We start from the raw sequence: 24,390 nt of genomic DNA, 5'->3' as shown, positions 1-24,390 counted from the left end.
CATGTTCTTGGATTGGAAGAATCAACATTGTGAAAATGACTCTACTACCCAAAGCAATCTACAGATTCAATGCAATCCCTATGAAACTACCACTGGCATTTTTCACAGAACTAGAACAAAAAATCTCACAATTTGTATGGAAACACAAAAGACCCCGAATAGCCAAAGCAATCTTGAGAACGAAAAATGGAGCTGGAGGAATCAGGGTTCCTGACTTCAGACTATACTACAAAGCTACAGTAATCAAGACAGTATGGTACTGGCACAAAAACAGAAATATAGATCAATGGAACAGGATAGAAAGCCCAGAGATAAACCCACGCACATATGGTCACCTTATCTTTGACAAAGGAGGCAGAAATGTACAGTGGAGAAAGGACAGCCTATTCAATAAGTGGTGCTGGGAAAACTGGACAGCTACGTGTAAAAGTATGAGATTAGATCACTCCCTAACACCATACACAAAAATAAGCTCAAAATGGATTAAAGACCTAAATGTAAGGCCAGAAACTATCAAACTCTTACAGGAAAATATAGGCAGAACACTCTATGACATAAATCACAGCAAGATCCTTTTTGACCCACCTCCTAGAGAAATGGAAATAAAAACAAAAGTAAACAAATGGGACCTAATGAAACTTAAAAGCTTTTGTGCAGCAAAGGAAACCATAAAGAAGACCAAAAGACAACCCTCAGAATGGGAGAAAATATTTGCAAATGAAGCAACTGACAAAGGATTAATCTCCAAAATTTATAAGCAGCTCATGCAGCTTAATAACAAAAGAACAACCCAATCCAAAAATGGGCAGAAGACCTAAATAGACATTTCTCCAAAGAAGATATACAGAGTGCCAACAAACACATGAAAGAATGCTCAACATCACTAATCATTAGAGAAATGCAAATCAAAACTACAATGAGATATCATCTCACACCAGTCAGAATGGCCATCATCAAAAAATCTAGAAACAATAAATGCTGGAGAGGGTGTGGAGAAAAAGGAACTCTCTTACACTGTTGGTGGGAATGTAAATTGATACAGCCACTGTGGAGAACAGTATGGAGGTTCCTTAAAAAGCTACAAAGAGAACTACCATATGACCCAGCAATCCCACTACTGGGCATATACCCTGAGAAAACCATAATTCAAAAAGAGTCATGTACCAAAATGTTCATTGCAGCTCTATTTACAATAGCCCAGAGATGGAAACAACCTAAGTGTCCATCATCGGATGAATGGATAAAGAAGATGTGGCACATATATACAATGGAATATTACTCAGCCATAAAAAGAGACGAAATTGAGCTATTTGTAATGAGGTGGATAGACCTAGAGTCTGTCATACAGAGTGAAGTAAGTCAGAAAGAGAGAGACGAATACCATATGCTAACACATATATATGGAATTTAAGAAAAAAAACATGTCATGAAAAACCTAGGGGTGAAACAGGAATAAAGACACAGACTTACTAGAGAATGGACTTGAGGCTATGGGGAGGGGGAAGGGTAAACGGTGACAAAGCAATAAAGAGGCATGGACATGTATACACTACCAAACGTAAGGTAGATAGCTAGTGGGAAGCAGCGGCATAGCACAGGGAGATCAGCTCGGTGCTGTGTGACCGCCTGGAGGGGTGGGATAGGGAGGGTGGGAGGGAGGGTGATGCAAGCGGGAAGAGATATGGGAACATATGTATAGATATAACTGATTCATTTTGTTGTGAAGCTGAAACTAACATACCATTGTAAAGCAATTATGCTCCAATAAAGATGTTTAAAAAAAAATAAATAAATAAAACTTTAAAACATATCACAGGATAATTCTTAATAAAAAAAAAAAAAAGCTCTTCATTCATGTAATACTTTAATGAATCTGCTTTCCTCACCAAATACAGACTAAACCACCTGGCTTCTCTAGAAAAGAGAGGCTCAGGCAAAAATTAAATCTATTCCTTTATTAGAAGGGGCAATCTAGGCTGGTGAGAGTAAGGGAGTAAGGCTAGCAGAGATTGGGAGCAAATGCAAATTGATAAATTACTGTATAGCATTTGGTTTCTGTTTCATGAAAAGCCATGAAGAGACACTGCTGATAATTTGGCAAGTACAATTGTTTAGCTACATGGTACCTCTCTGGGCAGGTGGGTGAAAAACTATGCCTCAGAATGGTCCATGAGAAGGGAGAGGAATTTGTCCAATGGCTTCTTCTAGTCCATTGATCCAAGTTTTCCAGACAGTTAACTTCACTGCTCTTCCAGATTGCATCATCTAGCCCTTTTGACAATCACTGGGGAAACCCTGTGGCATGATGCTTCCTTGAGTCCAGAAGCGTTGGGATGGGCCAGAGATTCTGAGCACGTGGCTAGTTGACCTCAGGCAAAGAATCACTCCAGCCTGCTAGTAGTGTGTCACTATGTAGGGTGGTAGCTATGGCAAAGTGGATGGTGGCCTAGGAAACAGTGGGGCCAAGAATGTGAGAAGGCACTTGAGGAAGGTGTGTCTGATACTATATCCAAAGATGAGACATATATGGGCACAATAATGCTGTATAATAATAGCTATAAGGCTTCAGAAGCATAACAATGGACTTCCCTTGCTCACAAATCTGGAATCAGATAGGTGTCAGTTAGGTGGTTCTGCTGATCTTGGCTGAGATGGTTCACATACATGGGGCTTGACTGGCTATCAGCCAATCGAAGACAGGATTCAGCTAGGGTGACCAGGGTAACCTGGGTCTGCTTCATGCATGTCTCACCCTCAAGGAGGCTAACCCAGCCATGTATGTGTTTATGGTGACAGCAGTAGCACAAGAGTAAGCAGCAATACACCAGATGTTTGGAAATACATATGGCCCAGAAAGTACTTGAGAATGTACTTCAAAGGAGCATGAAAAAAAGAATACAGGGAGGAGTAAAAAACTAGTGTCATTTTTACAGTCTTTCATACCAAAGAAAAACAAGACAAGTACAGACAATTCATTGTTCAAACAGGTATTATTATTACTTGGGGGGAAAAAACTTAAGATTTTTCTGGGCTTTGTTATAAATTAGGCTCTTATGGAGTATATGGGTTATCTTTCTTAAGACAGCTGTAAGATAGGGGCAAATGAGTTCTTTTCCCCCCCTCTCCCTTTTAACAATTATATTTTGTTGGTTTGGAGAGCCAGTGAAATGGCAATAGATTTTGGCTCAGGAAAGTTCAAATTTAGCCCAGAGGAATCCAACTTTGGCCCTGCTTAAATCAATTCAGGCCTTCTTCTGTTCCCAAGGTCAAGTTCTAAACATGAAGAAATCCATTTTAATTCCATTCTTGAAAAATAACTGCTAGCCAGTTATTGCCTATTAACTAATAGGCAAGTCAGCTAGTTTATCTGGCTAAGAGTATGGGACTAATAATATTCAAACCTTATATAATCCATATTCCTTTTAATGAAAAGCATAATATAATGGTGACCTCACTGAACCAAATCAGAAGTCCTAGATTCTAGATAAGGTTCTACCACTAATTAGTTGTGTGACCTTATAGGCAAGTTACTTAATCTCTTTAGGCCTCAACTGCCGCATATATATTAATCAGGGACTGCTCTAAAGTACAATGTTTCAAATGTTCTATTTCCACAGTATATTAGCAGGTATTACTTATTCAAATAAGTTTAAGAAATACTAACTTAAATAAAGTTCAAAATGTTTATTTCAGGACTTTTCAGCACTTTCATCTTGTGCCTTTTGAATCTCTAACAGGGGAATATAAGGTGCGGCAAACAAATTTTACCAATTACTCATTTATTCATAAAAACACGTGTCCCACTGAGTATACTTTGGGAAATGTACTGTTATTTCTAGCACCCACATGGGTGAAATTTAACAGTCAGTGTCCCAGAAAGAGGGCAACTTCAAATGGGGACATTTGAGAAAAATATAATAAAATTACTATTTACAAAGGTATAGGCAGGGTTTAGGAAAACCAGCAAGGTATAATGACCTACTCTGGGGCTATTAATACCCTGGACTCATCACGATATAAGTGAAAAGGGGTAAACGGAGGGAGCATGGGCCTGAAGTTAACTGGAATAACTGCTGGGAAAGGGATGCCTGAAAGGATGACCTTCAGTAGAAGGACACACCCAACCCATGGTGACCTGCCAGGAAAGGAGCAAGGGAAATAAATAATTTCATTTTCCTTTCAACCTTCAATCTCCTGCAGTGCTTCCATTTGCTGATCCCAAGCAAAAGCCAGTGGTCAAGGGGACCTACCTCACAGAGCAGAGAGCAGAATGGGAAAGAGTGGAGGGTGGATCCAGAGGGCAAACAGAAGCTATTCAGCACAGTAGGGTTCCATTCACAAGCAGCTAGATTAGATGATTAAATGATGTCCTCAGGACTCAGTCTTTTTATCTCTCCACTCTGCTTTCTTTTGCTGGCTTCATTCTAAGGCAAGTTCTTGCCACCTGCAGCAGAGATGTCACCAGTAGCTCTAGGATTATATACATCATGCTTATTTCACAATTTCATAAAATAATAAAAAGAGTAAACACATTTATAGCACTTAGTATATGCCAGCTGCTGTTGAAAGCCCCTTAGATACATTAATTCAGTTAAACCTCACCATAATCCTAAAATAGCTACTGTATTACCATCTCTTCAGAAATGAAGAAACTGACAAATGATTGGTAGGTGAAAAAAGAAAGCTGAGACTTAGATTTAGATAGTCTAGCTCTAGAGTCTGTGCTTTTAACCACTGCTTTTTGAAAAATAAACCCTATCTCCTAGAGCAACCATATCACTTATCAAGAAGGATGTTGGGACATGTGCTCATCCCTGGATCAATCACTAGGCACTTTGCTTGCTAAACCGGGTCATACGTCCATCCCTATGATAGGACATGATTGCTAGCAATTTCTCCCTAAAAAAGATGCCAGGCAGATGAAAAAAGCAACAAATGTCCACCACAGACAGGGTGGACTTAAGAAGAAATAGCCCTATGGGACTGGAGCTACAATTCTAGTTCTGCCCATGTTTATCATTAACCTTAAACAAATTACTTGAGGAGACTCTGTGAGTATAGGTGGAAAGATATGAAGATCTCTAAACAAATATCTAATTATATCTAATTACATATATATATAAATACAACACACTATTATATTAAAATATGGTAATAAAATTGAGATATGCCAAGTTGAATTTTTCAGCCAACACTATCTCTGAAAACTCCCTTAGAAATAACTTCATTTTAAAAAATACGAAGTAAAATAAATAAAACCTTATTTTTTCAAGTGGTCTTACAGACATTATACAGAAATATTTCCTAGGAATAAACAAAGCACAGTTATAATTTTATTGATTTTAGCAAAATAAAATTACATTAAATGACTTCCTAAAAACTAATGGGTAAGTTTCCTTGTTTCCTTGTCTCCAGGGCATTTGGCATTCTTTACCAACTGGTGCATAAAAGAGTAGAAAAATAAAAGATTATCATATTGTCCTTTGTATTTCTCTTTTAAAATATCAGTATGATAATCTACCAGAAAGTAGTAAATGGCTTCAATTGTGGAAAGGAAGGTATCTGGCTTTCCTTTTTGATGGCGCCAAAAGCAAGTTTTTCTTGTTTTCAACTCAACTTGTAGCAACCCTGCCAAAAACAAATAAGAGAAGTATAAATATTTCCTGTTAACCACAGGGTGTGGTACAATAATAATTTCCCTTAATTACTTTAAGGATTTTCTTTAAATTCCTTCAATCCCAATTCCAAATAGGATATTTTCTCAAATGTATTAAGGTATATACGGAAGCAATATAAAACACAGGATGAAATCTTATCCATGACAGTTATGTATAAGTCTTGGATCTGTAGCAAATTGGTTAAAAGTAGTTAACATTTAAGATGTTCATCTCTTTCTGTCTTCTACTTGCCAGTGTCTTTTTTGACTTTAATCTGTGACAGGACTAAATTCATCAATTTTCAGAAGAGTTTCATTTCCTTGATAAACTGACATTTAAAATATTGTTCTGAAATTCACTGAGACCAGGTAGGCAGGTTAGTGGTCCTTAATACTGTTAAAACTACTTCTGGATTATCACTTTTTGGCTATTATGTTCATGAACAGAGTACCTAGAGCTGTTTCATTAGCTGTCACATCTGTGTTTCAGAGACTCAATAACGCAGTCAGCTAATGCCTTGCTCCTGTATATTTAAAAAGGAAATGACTCATGAAATCATACAATAGTACTCTCATCTCTTACAACTCAGATGTCAACATACAAACCCAGAATGCTTTTAGTACCTTAGACCAATACTCACTCACATTATATTTAGTTTGCAAATACTTTCTAAAAATCGTATTTTATTTTAAAGTGAGAAATAAAAGTGAAGAAGGTAATATCAAAATTGGCCCACTGACCCAGATTAGGAACCTCTGAGTCATCAATGATTTCCTACTATCACGCCTCAATTTAACTTAACAGCTACCTAAGAAATGTGGCAGAGAATAACAAGAAATAAATAATATAAAAACATATCAAGATATTAAGAGATATGAAGGATCAAATATATATCTAATAGGAGTTCTGTGGGAGACAGCAAAGAGAATGGATGAGAGATAGCATTTAAAGAGATAATGCCTATGGCTGTTTCAGAAACTATTTTAAAAAATGCTAAGTCACAGATACATGACATAATGTATCTCAAGGAGGATAAATACAAAGAAATCAGTGCAGAGATCCTCCTTATAGTAGTGTAACTGCAAAAGAGCAAGACTAAAGAGAATATTTTTAAAGTAGCCATTGAGAACAGATAGATCATATACAAAAGAAAGGTAATCAAAATGACAGGAGACTTTTTATTAGGAACAATAAAATATTGAAGACTCTGGAATAAAATCTTCAAAGCGCCAAGAGGAAATAACTGGCAACCTAAAATTACCTACCCAGCAGAACTATATATCAAGAACAAGAGTGAAAAATATTAATAGACAAACAAAAATATGCCAATAAACATATGCCAACTGGAGATCCAATGGAATGAATTTCTAGATGTATTTCAGAAAAAACAGTCTAAGTTATAAGAATGGTGAGCAAAGAAAATGGTAAACATCTACGCAAATCCAAAGAAATGATGCCAGTATTAAAGAAAAACAATAATAATATCTAATTTGTGGCCTGAAAATAAAAGACAGAACAAAAAATAATGAAGAAAATAACAATAACTAGGAGGGGATGAATCAAGCTTAAGTGTATTAAGGCCTTACAGTGTTCAAAAGGAGAGGTAAAAATATTGTTTGACTTTGAATTTTTTTAAGTTACATGTGCATAGTACAATTCCCTAAAAGAACCAAAATAGGAACATTAAAAAATGGAATATGAAAAATAAAAAGAAAAGCCAGGAAAAGAAAAAAGTAGTAAAGAGCAAGATAAATAAAAATAAAATTAAGATGATAGAAATAGGTCCAAATAAATCAATACTCACAGCAAATACAAACTGATTAAACCTGCCATTTAAAAGACAATGATCATCAGACTGAAATACAACAGGGATGACCTCCACAAGCCTTCCATTCAATACTGCACTGGAGGTCTTAGTTAACACAGCAATACAAAAATAATAAATTAATTAGATGCACAAGAACTGAAAAGGAAGAAACACCTCTGACATACCCAGAAAATATTTTTTTACATCTATGAACAAATTATTAGAAATATCTTGGGGTAGAGAGGATTTTTAAAAGACACAAAAGTGGTATACATGAAAGATGGATAAATTCTACACTAAGAATTTCAGTTCCCCAAAAGATAAAGAAATTTAAAAGAGGAGCCACAAACTGCAAGAAGATATTTCAAACATTATTATCTATATTCTAGAATATATAAAGAATTTATACAAATAAATAAGAAAAACGAAACACTAGAAAGATGGACATAGATAGTTCATAGAACAGGACATGTGTATGGCCAAATAAGCAAACAAAATGATGCTCGGTCCAATTAGTAATTAGAGAAAGGCACATTATCAATACAATGAGATACCACTTTATACCCACTCTATTGGCAAAAATCAAACATTTGGCAAGACAATGGTAGGAGGGATTATGATCGATGGGAACTCTTACACATTAATTATGGGAGTATAAATTTGTATACCCACACTTTGGAAAACAGGTGGCATTATCTCGGAAAACTGAACATTCTTATATGTAACAACAGAGCTATTCCGCTTCTAGGTTCGTTTCCTAGAGGAAGCTTGCACATGTGCAAGAATGTTCATAGTAGCACTGTGTGTAACAGCAAAAACTAGAAATAATTCAATTGTGTCACCAACAGGAGACAGAGTAAACTGTAGTATGTTCACACAATCAGATATTACACAGCAGTGAAAATGAATAAACTCTAGCTACAAATTTAGAAACAAAATGGTAAGTTTACAATGTGAGTCCTGAAAACCACATACAGGTGAAAAAAAGCAAAATTAAATAATAATTTAATCTAAAAAGAGCAAATCTTTTTTAATTGAAGTATGCTGTATGATATCATATGTTACAAATTTCTAATACTGTGATTCACAATTTTTAAAGGTTATACTCCATTTATAGTTATTATAAAATATTGGCTATATTTCCTGTGTTTTACAATATATCCTTGTAGCTTATTTTATACTTAATAGTTTGTATCTCTTACTCCCCTACCCCTCTATTGCCCCTCCCCCCTTCCCTCTCCCCACTGGTAACCATCGGTTTGTTCTGTGAGTCTGCTTCTCTTTTGTTATATTCACTAGTTTGTTGTATTTTTTAGATTCCGCATATAAGTGATATCATATATGTCTTTCCCTGTCTGCCTTATTTCCCTTAGCATAATGCCCTCCAAGTCCATCCATGTCGCTGCAAATAGCAAAATTTCATTCTTTTTTATGGCTGAGTAGTATTCTATTCTGTGTGTATGTTTGTATGTGTTTATGTGTATATATATACATACATATATATGTATGTATATACATACATATATATATATACATATATACATACATACATACATGCCACGTATTCTTTATCCATTCATCTGTTGATGGACACTTGGGTTGCTTCCATAACTTGGCAATTGTAAATAATGCTGCTATGAACACTGGGGTGCATATGTCTTTCAATTAGTGTTTTTAGTTTTTTTTAAATATATATCCAAAAGTGGAATTGCTGGATCATATGGTAGTTCAATTTTTAGTTTTTTGAGAAACCTCCACTGTTTTCCATAGTGGCTGCACCAATTTACATTCCCACTAGCGGTGCACGAGGGTTCCCTTTTCTCCACATCCTCACCAACATTTGTTACTTGTGTTCTTTTTGATGATAGCCATTCTGACAGGTGTGAGGTGATATCTCATTGTGGTTTTGATTTGTATTTCCCTAATGATTAGCATCACTTCATGTGTCTGTTGGCCATCTGTATTCCCTCCTTGGAAAAATGTCTATTCAGTTCTTCTGTCCATTTTTTAATCAGATTATTTGCTTTCTGATGTGATGAGCTGTTTATATATGTTGGATATCACTCTCTTATCAGTCATATCATTTGCAAATATTTTCTTCCATTCAATAGGTTGTCTTTTCATTTTGATGATGGTTTCCTCTGTTGTACAAAACCTTATAAGTTTAATTAGGTCCCATTTATTTATTTTTGCTTTTATTTCCTTTGCTTTAGGAGATGGATCCAAAAAAATATTGCTCTGATTTATGTCAAAGAGTGTTCTGCCTATGTTTTCCTTTATTAAAGTATCTGGTCTTACATTTAAGTCTTTAATCCATTTTGAGTTTATTTTTGTATACGATGTTAGAGGATGTTCTAATTTCATTCTTTTACATGTAGCTCTCCAGTTTTCCCAGCACCACTTATTGAAGTGATGAATGCTAGTTTTAACAATTTTGACTCCTTCTCCAACAAAAAGAAACCATCCTTCCCCACTGCATTCCCCCAAGCCTTTCTGTGGTGGATCTTCAAGGATGTTATGCCATTTTTCACTTGAGGGCTTACATTTTATGATTAAATTAGGCACTCAAACTTCAAATGTTTTATTTTGACAGCAGTAAAACATCTACAGCTCTCTGTCTGTAAAGTCTGGCAAAACAGTATGTTACATTGTTAAGGGGATTCTTAATCTCAACATTCATAATAAGATAACAGAAACAAACATTCCAATACACTACATTTGAGGGTTTAAACTGAGGTTTAGAGTTGGTTTGTTCAGTTTAATCCTATCAAATGATAAACCGTTTTAAAACCTAATGGCAATGATTTATAACAAAAAAGGGCTGTTTCTTGTGGAAGTAACTTGGCTTATCTGGAAACTGGTATTTCACATATGTAGAGATTATAAATATGCCAAGCCCTAAATATTTCTTGTGGTGCAATGAGGAGCCAGAAGAGGCAGGGGGTGAAATAGGGCACGCAGAGAAGACTGACTCTAGAAATCCATTTACTTCATGATTTTGAAGGGTTTAAGAAATCCCTTTTAAAATTCTGATGTAGCACAGAATTGAAATATATGATACTTTCTATGTGATCTGAGAAACAGAAATTTTTTGTACAAATGTGATTTGAAGCCTTAAGCACAACGGCTGAAAACATATTTGAATTGTACCTCAATAGTTCCTTTTACAATTTTTTCAAGTGTTATCACTTACGTTCTTCACTTGACCTTTTCAATTACCATATAAAGTAATTTAAAGAAAAGGCTCAGGAAAATCTTCAAACTGAGGAGTAACTTGCTGCTGTAACCATCCAAGGTAACGTGGCAGGCAGTACTCCAAAGAGCGGGACTTTAGGGTTTCATCTATTAAACATTAGCAACAATGCTGTAAATCTTATGCTCCGTCATCTTTCTCTGTCTCTGTCTCTCTCTCATACACACACACACACACACACACACACACACACACTTCTTTGTCTCTATCTCTCTGCCTATCTGTCACACACACATACACCCAAGCACACAGAATTAGAATGACAAAGCAATCTTTCTAACATGTATGCTGTTTTCAAGAGATATAAACGATATAAATAAAGTTAGGTAAATCTAGCATTGTCGCTCACTTTAGCTTGGGACTAATTATCACAGGATTCCAAAAAGTGTCATAAACTTTCTTTTCTAGAGGATGGATATTTTTAACAATTGCCTGGGAGAAGCTCTCCCAGTTTGAAACTGTTTTGGAAACTGCCTAATACCAACTGGGTAGCTCTTTTGCTTTCTAATCATACATGGTACACAAATAAAGCCATCAAAGAGCTAGAAATAAACCTGAAGTTTTTAGAGAAACTACTGAGAAAGACTGAAGAACTGAGTAAGGTGCAAGGGAACAAGGCAAGTAACATTCTTCATATTACTAGTTGTGTTATTGGGCAAGTAAAGCAACTTTTTTAAACCATTATTATTAGACACTAAGCTTTTCACTCTAAGAGAAAAACATACAAACATAAAACAAAAGAAACTAATGTTAAATCTGAATTGGAACTATCCATGTGAACTCATAATATATATCTATTTATTTCTTTTGGCTCTGTCCACTGAAGCAACGACATCCAAGCAGTAATAAATTTACCAGATCTTGGTTTCTAATACCATTCCCCACTAAAAGAACCACAGCTCCTTCAAGTAATTAATTCTAGGTCTGGGGCAGGAAAAAAAGTACAAGTGAACTTGGGACATCCTGTTGTAACAGAAAGACTAATTAGGCCATGCCACAAAGGACTTAAAGGGCTCCCAATAGCAAAATTTTAGACAATTTGGACATCAAAAAGAATACAATCATGATACATTATAATATACTGAACTAAAAGGAAATCCATAAGACCACAGTGATCTCAAAAAGAGAAAAAAAGAAGAGAGGGAAAAAAGAAAAGCTCTTCTTTACATAAGAATGCCAGCTAACAAATGTAGAAGAAATAATAATATTAAAATTTCATCATTTTGTAATCCTTATTGTAATTACTGATTTAGGCAACAGTCATCAATAAATACTAAAACCACTCAGTAGAAAAAAAAACCACTCAGTTGGGAATAGTTCACCGTCTTAAAGCATCACCCCACAGATTACTACTAATTTCAATGAAGAAAATAACCTTTATAATGGAGAAATTTGGCAATCACCACTTTAATCAAGGAATTAAAGTTATCAGCAGTAATGGAACAACTTACATTATATCCTCCTGATCTGATGTATACAACCTGAGCTATGAATATGTTAACCATATAATTAATCAGCCAAACAGCTTCATTTCTGAGAGTGAAAGGGGATGCTATTAATAATTATATCAAAACAATAGATATAAACTGGAATTGTCATGGGCAACCCTGTATTTACCCTTATCTGAAGTATCCTTGCAAAAATATTTAAACTGAATCTAATATTGAAACATTTAGACAATTGACCTATCCTCTTCACACAAGTCTAAGTCATGAAAAACAAAAACAGGGGACTGTTCTACAATAAAAGAGACTAAAGAGATATAATAACCAAATGCAATTTGAGTTTACATGCTGCATCAGAGGAAAAGAGCTACAACAGATATTTTGGGGTTAATTAGGGAAATATGAATGTGGACTGCATATGAGATATCACAGAACTTTTCTTAATTTTCTTAGAGTGATAACGGTATAGTGATTATGCAATTATTCTTAAAAGTTGTACACTTAGGTATTTAAGGGTGATGTATTGCAAAGCCTGCAACTTACTTTCAAATGGTTCAACCAAAAACATATATGATATCTAAGTACACAAACATACATATAATAGAGGAGGAAAAATAAAGCAAATGTGGCAAAATGTATGTGTATTCAATGCAACTCTTCTTGCAATAAATCTGTAGGTTTGAAGTTCTTTGAAATGAAAGTTGGGGGACAGAACAATCAAAAACATGCAACATTTTTTTTCTTACCTTGCAGTCTCTCATCAGTGAATATTTTGTTTGTTTGGTTCCAGGTGCTATCTATGAATACAATTTTTTTCAGTGTTGTGTCTTTGCACTTGCTGTCATTCAAATCCTGTTCTTCAGTTTTCTTGCGTTTAATGAATGGCTTGTCAAGGTCATCATTTTTGCCTCCAACATTATTTTGAATCTTTTCTTGGAGATGAAAAGAAATTTCTTTTACTGAAACAGAGTTAGGTCCAGGAAAAACAAGTGCAACCTAAAGCAAAGAAGCTTAAGTTAGTAGTGTGCTATTATGATCTTCAAAATTAATAAATTCTGACTTAAAACTTTAAGAGGAAAAAATACGTTGAGTATCTGAGAAACAAGTATTAGGTTCTATTATATGTGCCTCTTTAATATATATGGTAAAGTTTTTGGCTCTTCCCTAGTAATTTATAATCACAATACACTACCAAGAATTATTTTTGTACTTCAAAATAAGTTATTCACCTATTGAGAGAAGCTCAGTTAATTGTACCTTAAATCAAAAAACTAAAGTCTATAATATTTCATAAGATAAATGGCAAAGTATGGGGTACTTTGTAAAAGAACCATTGAAAAGTGCTCAATAATTAAATACCATTTTCACCTATAATAAGCAACGATAAAACAAATGATACAGCCAATGCTGGTGAGGAAATGGTGTAATAGGCCTTTACAGCCATTACTGACATCAGGTTTAAATAGGATAACTCTGTGAAAGCAATTTGGCAATTTAAGTCAAGAGTCTTGAAATGTTCATACCCTTTGGTCAAATAATTTCACATATGGGAATTTATCTTAATAAAATAATTCTAAACACACACCATACTCACAATACCCAGAATATTTGTTAAAGTATACTTATTACAGTGAAAAACTAAAACTAAAGAAATCTAACTTTCAAGGAATAATTCAGTAAATTATGGCACCTCCTTTCTTTCAGCATGTTTTTACTGAGATCTTATATACTGTACTGTATATCCAAAGTAAAAACTCCTGCCACAAAGCAGGCACCCAGTAAATATCTGTTAAATGAACAAATGTTGATAGAATCACAGATGTTATCCTCCATATGTTTCTCTATTTCCCAAGTTTTCTTGAATGAAAATGTATCATTTTTAATATGAAAAAATAAATATTAAAATAAACTTTAAAATCTTGAATTTATAAACTTCGACATTATAAAAGTTTTTCAGACATTCACGATGCATGCCTACATATCCCCCATACCCAATAAGTAAAGTCCAGGGCTTTTTAGTTTTCTTGGACTATAATCATGTCACATCTTTTTATATTACCTAGCACTGTGTTCTATTTAATTGACATATATGATAACCTAGCTGACCAGAGAAGGAAGTACAAATATATTCCTAGATCCGAAACTCATATATTATTTACAAACACAACTTTCTATAAACTCAACCAAAAAATATAAATATATTGATAGGAAAGGAAAAACTTACCAAGTTCTTCCTTGAACAAATGAATGTATTTTTAATTTTGCTTCTAAATTAACCATACCAACAAATGTTCCCCCAAGAGACCTAAAAGGGTTTATGTGCTTCTTTCAGAAGTATTCAAGCCCTAGTTTTTTGAGATCTATTGCAACATCACTTTTCAACAAGACCAGCTGTCACTAACGTGACCACTTCAACTATGTGAAAACCAATTAAGAATCTAGAAATGAGTAAGGAAGGCCTCTGAGTAGCTAAAAGAAATATTACAAAGGCCATGTACTAATGCTCTTAATTTAGAGAGAATTTCTAAAAATTCTTCTACCTTAGTCTGTCTCTTCTTCTTCTGGAGAAATTCCAACAACATTTGTAATCTGGTTTCTCAGTTTGTATCAAATTAGACTATCTATGTGTAGTATAGGCAGGAGAATGGAGACGGGAGAAAAGTAAAAGCAGGCCTAGTAGTACTGGCAAAGAGTAAAAACCTGAAGAAATAATGCAAACAATAAAAAGTAGAAAGACAGACTCAAAAAAGCTCAACATCTAGGATCACTTGATCTTTGAAGACAATGGTGAAGTAAACTGTGCGTTGTTTAGTGCTATATAAGATTTAACCCTAGATCACTAAACAAAATATTAAATTATGTTCAAGTAAGTTCAGAAAGGCAATGGGGTTTAAAATTCATTTTTTGATTCAACGTGAGAAGTTGTAAAAAAAAAAAGATAAGCTGCCTACTTCATGGTCCTTTTCTTCATATTCTGGAATACAAGGATATGTATAAATATTCACAAATTCAGGTGCTAAGAGTTTTGCATGTATAGCAGTGCTTTTGCCGTCTGTTTCATTTGGATGTTTAATGATGTCAATCTTCAATGGAAGCTAAAATTTAAAGAAAAAAGACAAATGAACAAAACAAATATAAAAATTCTAATTTTTACATTAACAAAAATGGTCTTTAAAGCTTAAATAGCAAGTTCACACTAAGATCCTATAAATACAATTATGGATTGAAAAGTCATACTTTTCTAGAACAAATACTAAGAATGGTAACAGTCATAAAGGAAACACAAATTTATTCCTCAATATTGTTAATCATGTACTAGAACAACTATTTTCAACTCATTTAACATAGAATCTTCTCTTATAGCAATGTTCCAATGTCACTTTCATTTAAATCACATTGGCACTGAGTCATATTCTTTGCATTTCAATATCTGTGCCAAGGACATTTTTTATAATTCCTATAAACTTTTAGGTCTATTAATTTTACAATATATTAAAAGGAAACATAAGTTTGGGCAAAAGCTTTAGATCTAAAACTCAAGCTAAAATTTTTTTCCTTAAACATCTTCTGAGGTCAAAGGTATTATCTTTTATTTTAACATCATGATTCTCAGCATAATTAACAGCACAAGTGAAATTAATTATTAACTGGAAAAAACAGTAACAGAATGGTTCTAGGAGGTACACTCTTTATATAAGAAATAACTCTCTTCAAAATCATTTTGCCTATTTTCCTTAAGGTTTCATTATTTAATTACTATGAACTATGTCCTGTCTCTATGCAAAAATAATATTATCTGCAAATTTCTTGAGTTAGATTTTTCTATTATTTCACTGACTTGTTTGGTTTAGTTTTCTGTATAATGCTTGTACAAGTCCTGCATTCAGCCATGATTATGAAAATAAAAGACAAGTCATATCTCCCCCATTATATATATGAAAGTCTCTGAGATGGATTCTTCGCTGTAGAGTTCAAATGACTTGTTATGATAAGCACTCTTCCAGCTCCCATCCCACACTAAAAGGCAAGAATCTAGGCATTTACCCTGGGGCACATAGCTATTTTACCCTGGTTACAAAATAGTTACAAAACTATTTTTCTTGTTTTTTAAAACAGCTTTATTAAAGAGATAAAATTGATACAATAAATATATTTAAAGTGTACAATCTAATGAGTTTTAACATGTTACACCTTTGCACTCATCACCACAATGAAGATAATGAACAAATCCATCACCCCCAAAAGTCTTCCTGTGCCTCCCTCCTTCCCCTTTTCCCCATCAACTACCACCCACAGTCCTTAGACAACCATTGATCTGCTACCACTATAGGTTAGTTTGTATTTTCTAGAATTTTGTATAAATGAAATCATAAAATATGTACTCATTTCATCTGATCTCTTTCACTTAGAATAATTATTGTGAGATTCACCCATGCTGTGTGTATCATTAACTCCAGAACTGTTTTTTAAAGGGGCAGTTGCTGTATGCTACTAGATGATCCCAACCGTACATAGTTTATCTTTCAGGATGATTATATGGAAAGAGGACAGTATATACCCTAGAAGGGTCATAAATATCCCAAATAGTTTTCAATCTAGGGTTTCAAACCCCATGTCTCCTACCCTCCCACTCAGGCCTAGTGATCATTTATAAGTTGGAGCCAATTGCTTCAAATCATCAAACCAACTTCTAGTTATAGAATATTTGCCATTTAAGTAGGCAGTTCACGAACGATTTTACATCAGTCTACCTCTGGCTGAACTCTACATCAGACTTTCCTCATGACGCTCAGTCCCAGCTGATACTACATTCCCTTTCCCCAGGGTCTCTCAGTACCAGCTCAGCATTATCTTAACCCAGGTAAGGTAGGAAAGAGGAAAAGAAGAAAAAGAAAGCAGGTCATGACAATGTATTCTAATACTAATGAAATTGACTTTCTAATACGGCCGATGAGTAGAGCTGAAAATTCCAAAGGTAATCACCAACATTTCTGATCAGCTGGCTATCTCTGAAGGATATCATTTAAATCAAAAATGCAGGACTGGGGGATTCCCTGGTGGCGCAGTGGTTGAGAGTCCGCCTGCCGATGCAGGGGACACGGGTTCGTGCCCCGGTCCGGGAAGATCCCACATGCCGCGGAGCAGCTAGGCCCGTGAGCCATGGCCGCTGAGCCTGCGCGTTCGGAGCCTGTGCTCCGCAATGGGAGAGGCCACAGCAGTGAGAGGCCCAAGTACCGCAAAAAAAAAACAGGACTGAAAGTTATTAATGTATTTTACAAATCATGAACCTAGCTATTATGGACTAACATCTACAAGTATAAAACAATTATGCCAAATGTGTGCTCAAAAAGTATTCCTGGGTGCCAGTCCAGGTATATTTAGTTCCCCCTGAGTAAGCCTGAAAATTATACTATGAAACAAAAGCCCAGACACGGGTCAAATCATGAAAATAGGTAAATATATGTTTGTGCTCTAGTTTGTACATTTTAAGGGAAGATACATCTTAAATAATGACAGGGTGCAGAGTAATACCACTAGAGTTGACCAGACTGAGTTCAAGTAGAAATGTTCTGTTTTCAAACATTTAAAGAAGATCAATCTGTTCTCTAACGTCTATGTTTTCTATAAGAGATTTACCACAAATCTTTCTGCCCAAATTTATCAAAATGCCATTAGCAGAAAAACCTAAGCCTTTTTCCATGTGATTATCAACTTTCCCAAAGAGAGTCTTTTCAATTCTAGGACTCTAATAGAGCTGAAACTTTCTTTTATCTTATGATTTTTTTTCTCCTTTTTTTAAAAAAAACCAAGAGCACCTTTTACCTTTGCTTATGCATTTGTCACGACATTTAAAAAATTATACTCTGCATTAAAAAGATACATATTTATGAATTTAATCCCTAGACTAAAATTTATAGCTTGGGAGGTACTTACTCATTATGTAGTCATCTTCCCTTCCCAAGCAGGCTATCTAAAAGCAAATGCTAAACAATTTGTAAAAATAAAGTCAAAATTAGAAAGAAAATTTTGTAGAGTTTTTATTACTACTAATAGTAACAGTATTTTAGTATTTATATTAACATATAAAATTTTATTTCTGGCAATTAAAATAAAACACTTCAGAAAATTCTGCACCATCCAGTAGGCCATTTAGAGTTGATCAAACTCTTGGCATAGTGTTTTGAGTCATTTTGATTAAATAGTGGACGACCACTGATTTGAAAAATAATCCTCAATTATTAAATTCCTATGAAAACATTAGCTCTGCCAATATATTATTAACTTTTATTATTCTGATCTTCAATCCTTTTGAATAAAATATATCTTAAGATAAAACTTTTAATGGGATATTTTCTATATGTGGCTATGACATAAATAGATGAAAAGATTCTGTGTATACCTCCAAAACTATACTTCAAAATGTAATATTCTTATAAGATAATGGCAACTTAAAAAGAATTATTGTCCTCAGGCTCTCAGTTTTTCTGAGGTAACTGTGAAGCTGATTGGATTCCATTCTTACTTATTCTTGGCCAGTAAACTTTCCAATAGCCTATAAGAGTGATCTGAGACCCCTAAGCAGACCATGGACTTGCCAAGGTGACATGTAGGCTAAACTACAATTCAAGTAACAAAATATGAGTGTTAAAGTATTTTTCTTACTTGAAAACTTAAATGAACCTTAAAATCACCACATTAAATATCTTTAAATATAGTTACAACTTTCATACTGGCAAGTTCTAATGAGTCCATGTGTAGGTTTGGTCTCTTTAAAGTTCTAACAGGCAGCAGTCAAATTTCATACACTATTTGATTTGCTCCTAAAGTTCAGGTCACTGTTAGGCGAGTTAACATACACATAATAAATTATTTGATTACGTAGACATGATGGTCTACAGACCTTTTATCTACTCAAAAATAGTCTTGGTAAGCAACAAGTATAAGGTAAGCAATCAACTCAAATCAATTTTTTAAATCTGGCTTTAAATCACAACAATTATAACACAGCCCAATGAGTAGGTCTTAGTCTTTCAATTTTAATTTTGTTTAGTTTTGGTCACTGACATGTGCTCCATCTCCACGTACAGGATGGGGCTGAACTCATGATTTTGCCTAAGCAAAAATCAACCCTAGTTCCTTCAGGATATGTTTTCTCAAAGGGCAGTCCAAGGCCCTTGAGGCTCCTTCATGTAGTCTGTAAACTTGTCTCTTGTAGTATTCAAGTTTATACCATGTTTTTTTCTATGTAGTAAATGAATTATAATCATTAATTTAAAAAAGTAACTGATTTCATTAAAAACAAGAGCATTCATCTCAGATGCAAGTGTTTTGGCAACGTGTGCCTCTTTTTCTAGAGATGAGGAAAAAAAATATAGGTTTACCAATCTACAGGATTAAACTTTCTATTAATACAATTCATTTTCATAATAATATCATTTATCAAGCTTATCAGTTATATTAGAGTAGGTATATATGAGACGTGTTTTTAAAATCTATTTTCCTACTTCCAAACAATTAAAGTTCTCACCAACCTTCACACGTGGTATCTGTTCAATAGGTACATTCTCAACTGGGACGTAACATGTATAGCAGTAGAACATTCTTGAACCACCACACTTGAGACATTTTGATCTTCCATTTTGCTGAGCTTTTTGAAGAACTTCTTGAGATGCTAAGCATAAGTTTTGAAGAGGATATTCTGCAGCTATGGATGTAGTTTGTGACTGTTGTATTTCCACAAATTTTGAATTATCTTCTTCCCTTTCTTTGAGAAATATAGGTGTATTGAGAGACATTTTTCATTCAGACCAAAGTTTAACTTTTATTTCTAAAACACATATCATAGATGCACTGAAAAAAAAAGTGGGAGGCAAAATAAAAAACAGAAAACATTTTACTCACTGTTTCTACCAAAAAAAATTACTCAATTTAATTCACAACTGTGTGCTGTTTTTAGTATTTATTAACAAACGTTAATAAGTTTTTTAAACCACTAAATTAGTATGCTTTAAAATACAAAATGAAAAAGCAATATATTCAAAACAATAAATTACCCTTTTAAGCCATTCCCTCCATAAAAATAGGAAGGCTCTTGCCTAGAAAAACTATTTCAAATATAAAGTTTAGGTATGAACGATCTATTTTTCAGTGACTATTTTTGTCCCAGAAACAGTAATTTTGTTTAATATTAGGAATGTAATGTTTTAATGTTAGTATCAGCCAGGAAAGTATCCAACCCTGTAAGCTCTGACTTTCAATTAATATTACGTGATATCAGATCTCAGTCTGAACGCTAATGAAAATCCAAGGTTCCAGTGAAATCAGTAAAATTTAGTTAATGTTCTAAAAGATGTAGTCTTCTCCAACATAAATTAAAACACATAAAAATATAACTAAACATCCATTAAAATAAGAGGCATTCATTACCAATTATAACTTGTAAAATATCCCAAAAGGTGAAATACATGACTATATATAAAGATATATGCATATATATAAAGATTAAAGTGTAATCTTATAAATGTTAAAATTTTACAGAGTAACATCAATGTTCACCCACTCCAAGAATTCACACTGCTTTTCAAAAATATATACCATTCAGATTCTTCAGTTCTAGAGGTAAAATAGTAATTTTCCCACTTAAATATTTCCTTCAAAGAAGGATGATGGCTGCCAAAACTGTTATTCAAATATTTTGTACGCACAATATACTTCGAGGGAGAAAAGAGACTGGGGCCCATTTGATTTGATATGCATTCCAAAGCTGTAAAATGATTCTCATATTCTAAAGCCTTATGGCATTGTGGTGTTTAACTATGAGACTCCAGGCACTTTGAGTACAAACACTGACAGGAGAAATGCTGTGACTGCAACAGAAAACTTTCTGTGCTCTCCCAAACAGAAAGTGAACAGAGTCCAGTGGAACATAATATACAACATAATTTACTAACAAGAAGTTAGTGATACTAATTTAATTAGTCATCAGGAGCTTTTTATAGATTGTAAATCCCAGGGAGCTTGAGATCCAAATAAAGAAGTACAAAGAAAAAAGATGCTAGCCATTGAAGGAAAAGTAAAATATACTTGCCAAACGTACCCAAGGGGAAAGCCAAAATACAATAAATATTTTTGACGTGTACTGATTAGGTACAGGTTTACATTTTGGGTTGCTCAGAGAAAGTGACATTTGAAAATGATGATCCAACCCCTTCTTCTTGCCTCACAAATGGAAAACATTATCTGACCTCCACTCCAAATCATCTACCTAAAAATGGCTTTTATCTTTGTCAATATGCCCTCAATGACTGAGAAAGTGCAGGACATTAAGCTGCCACCTTTTCTTGAGGCTCACATCCTTTTAACATTGCATGACAGTCTTCGACCTTATCTCTAGGAAAATGTACTTACAGACACAACATTTTGCACACAATTTCAGGTGGTTTGCAGATTTCTAGAGTCCATCTACAAATCTGGGTAAAGAAATCTTGCCTAAGATCAAAAATTCATTCTAAGGACAGGAGCAGCCTTAAAAGACTGGGAAAAGATCCTATTAGTCTCCAGAAATCGGAGCTACAAATCCTTTGTTGGCCAAAAAAAGGTCAACTCTCACAAGCCAACAGAGGTCTCATCACTACACTTAGGAAGTTAATTGGTACCTAAATCCTCTTGGTTTGGGTTTGTTCTGGTGTTGCCTGAGGTTCTTAAAAACATTTTTAGGCTAAGTCTTGAGTTACCCAGGTCATGGGGCTCAACCTAAAAAAGAAATTGGAGTGGTCTAATTCAACCTGACTCCATTTCTCTGGGTATTCCAGTAGCTATGTAGGGGTTTGCATGTGCTGCCATACCAGGCCTTCTGGGGAAGTATGCAGTCCCCAGGGGTGTCGTGAAAGTCAATGTGGTTGCCTGACATTCAATGAAATACTGCTGGTGAGTTTTTCTAGAGCCCCAAAGTGCACTCCTCCCGAGATGCCTCAGAAATATCCCCCTGGGCTTCCCTGGTGGCGCAGTGGTTGAGAGTCCACCTGCCGATGCAGGGGACACGGGTTCGTGCCCTGGTCCGGGAAGACCCCACATGCCGCGGAGCGGCTAGGCCCGTGAGCCATGGTCGCTGGGCCTGCGCGTCCGGAGCCTGTGCTCCGCAATGGGAGAGGCCACAACAGTGAGAAGCCCGCGTACCGCAAAAAAATTAAAAAAGAAATATCCCCCTATATTTCACTTAGACTTCCATGCATATAACTAAATGAATATCAGCAAAGCCTTATATAAAATGTCCTTCCTCTACAAAGATCAGACAACACAAATACCTTCAGACAGTGAAAGGTAAATGCCGATGGCTCCCCGACGTGCCCCGCCTACACACTCCCACCTAGGGCTGAGGTGGCTACACAGAAGAGGCAGGCAGTTCCAAGTTAGGGGTGGCTCCCTCCAAAGGTCTCTAAAACCATATGACCAGGATATCTGTCTTGACCTTATCAACAGCCTGTCTCTAATATGTACAAATCATTTGTTGCAAACATGATGATTCAAAACTTTCAAAACATACTTGTTAACATCAAATATGTGTGGGAAATACAAGTGAAGTAGTGGGGGTTACTGAGAAAACATAAAAAAACGTTATTCCTAAGAAATTAACAAATATTTTTACCTTGATGGTTCACCCATCATTCTGCAACCTGCGTTGAAAACAAATTAATTTTTTCTCCTTCTACCCTCTTTATCCCCCAACTTAATCAAGTTGTAGCAATTCTACCTTGCACATAATCCTCTATTTTTAGTCTCAAAGTCAGCATTCTAGATGGCCCATGGCCATCTAGAATCTCTTACACCTCTTTACTTTCATGCACTTATTACTAGTTTCACATACTGTACTTTAATTTGGAGTTACCTTTTAGTGAAACTATCCCTCCTAGCAGTCAGCTCTCCAACAGCAGAATTCTTTACGGATCTGTCCTGTTCCTATGTCTTAGGGCAGCATGAGGAATTGAACAAATACTTGTTAACTAAATCAAAACCATTCTGAAAAAGAAGTATCCACTATGCACCTGCTACTGAAGTATCTGACAAACATTTATGGGCCATCTGCAGCATGGCAGAATTAGCAGCCTGGCAGATATTTTTTTTTTTTCTAAAATAAAAATGGAAAAGGCTCCTAGCTACAAGTTGACTCAGTTCCCAATGGAACATTATATAAAACTCCCCTATTCTGTACTTTGGACCAATTCAGTACTAGATAAAACCTACTTCAGTTTTTTTCCCCCTATTTTTAAGAAACTGGTCACATATGTACAGGTCCAACATCCATGTTAAAAAACCCAAGGTACCAACTTTTTCATACAGGTTAACAGCACCCTCCATACACACCACCCAACATGTGGTAGACAGTCTTGCCTTAGTTTTTCACGGTACATTGGGGCTCCGACAGAAGTAATTCTTAAAATATTGTGGTTTTGAGTCAAGCAGCGATTTAACATCCAACTTCGTGGAACTGGCAGCTTGCAGTGTTAATATACTTCCTGACTTATCCTACATTCCCCCCAAATAATTCAGACATAAGGGACAGCCTCTTTGCTTATTATGTAATCATAACCTTAATATTTTAAATACATTGCATGGCACACTATGTCTGTACTAAGTTTCTCCTTCCCTGATAACCAATGCCCCCAAACCACTCCAAACACTAAAAAATAAAGAATAGGGTTCCCAGGGGACTAACTTTGCCTGGACAGACTTTCCTTGGGGTGGAATACACTGAAAAAAATTTTTTTTAGGGAAAATTTGGACACCCTTTTCCCAGAGGGCCCACAAGATCTTAATGTAAGCGCCCGCGCAGAAACCAGGTCCCCGCTCACAAAGAGACACCCGGCACGACCTCCGGCAGGGCCCGGCCAAGGAGCTCCACTCTCGCAGCTGCCGGGCTCCGGCCAGACGTCTGGTCCCCACAGAGGCGCGGAGACCCAAACGAGGGATCTCGGTGGGACTCACACCTGCACAACCCACGGGTCCTCGCACGGCTCCACGCGTCTTCCGCTCCGCCCAGGACCGCTGCGCGCGCCCGGCCCTAGTCCCGCCAGGCGCGGCGGAGCGCTTTCCGGGCGACACCGGAGGGAGGAGCCCAGCCGTTGCTAAGGCCGTTGCTAGGGCCCGCTCAGCGCGGGCCCCTCTGGCAAAGGTAACGGGCGGGGAGGACCGCGGTTAGACGGAAAGTCCCGCCTCAGCGTCTCCAGTGGC

At 35.6% G+C, this 24,390-nt stretch overlaps 1 protein-coding gene across 3 annotated transcripts; it reads right to left on the bottom strand.

The window, feature by feature from the left end:
* Nucleotides 1-5,336: 5,336 nt before the first annotated feature.
* DTWD1 (DTW domain containing 1) lies at nucleotides 5,337-24,210 on the bottom strand. Of its 3 annotated transcripts, none has more exons than XM_082647613.1 (6): nucleotides 24,145-24,209; nucleotides 23,048-23,124; nucleotides 19,695-20,013; nucleotides 15,114-15,257; nucleotides 12,909-13,158; nucleotides 5,337-5,628 (listed from the first exon to the last, which is right to left on the bottom strand). In XM_082647613.1, exons 3-6 carry the CDS (start codon nucleotides 19,956-19,958, stop codon nucleotides 5,381-5,383), a joined length of 906 nt encoding a protein of 301 aa, XP_082503739.1. In that variant the 5' UTR covers nucleotides 19,959-20,013; nucleotides 23,048-23,124; nucleotides 24,145-24,209; the 3' UTR covers nucleotides 5,337-5,380. The 3 variants fall into 3 exon arrangements, with proteins under 3 accessions (XP_082503739.1, XP_082503738.1, XP_082503740.1); XM_082647612.1 differs by having other exon boundaries at nucleotides 24,012-24,203; XM_082647614.1 differs by lacking the exon at nucleotides 23,048-23,124 and having other exon boundaries at nucleotides 24,147-24,210.
* Between the last annotated feature and the right edge of the window lie 180 nt (nucleotides 24,211-24,390).

The sequence above is a fragment of the Grampus griseus genome, assembly GCF_964374135.1.
Source record: "Grampus griseus genome assembly, chromosome: 2".
Taxonomy (NCBI): domain Eukaryota; kingdom Metazoa; phylum Chordata; class Mammalia; order Artiodactyla; family Delphinidae; genus Grampus; species Grampus griseus.
This window is presented reverse-complemented; position numbering and strand designations above follow the sequence as displayed.

Excerpts from the sequence above, each read along its gene's own strand:
- DTWD1 (XM_082647614.1), bottom strand. The coding sequence starts at position 19,958 with ATGTCTCTCAATACACCTATATTTCTCAAAGAAAGGGAAGAAGATAAT. Across the intron at positions 15,258-19,694 it reads AACAGATACCACGTGTGAAG|CTTCCATTGAAGATTGACAT; the intron begins GTTGGTGAGAAC and ends TTTAAATTTTAG. Across the intron at positions 5,629-12,908 it reads CACTGATGAGAGACTGCAAG|GGTTGCTACAAGTTGAGTTG; the intron begins GTAAGAAAAAAA and ends TGTTTTTGGCAG.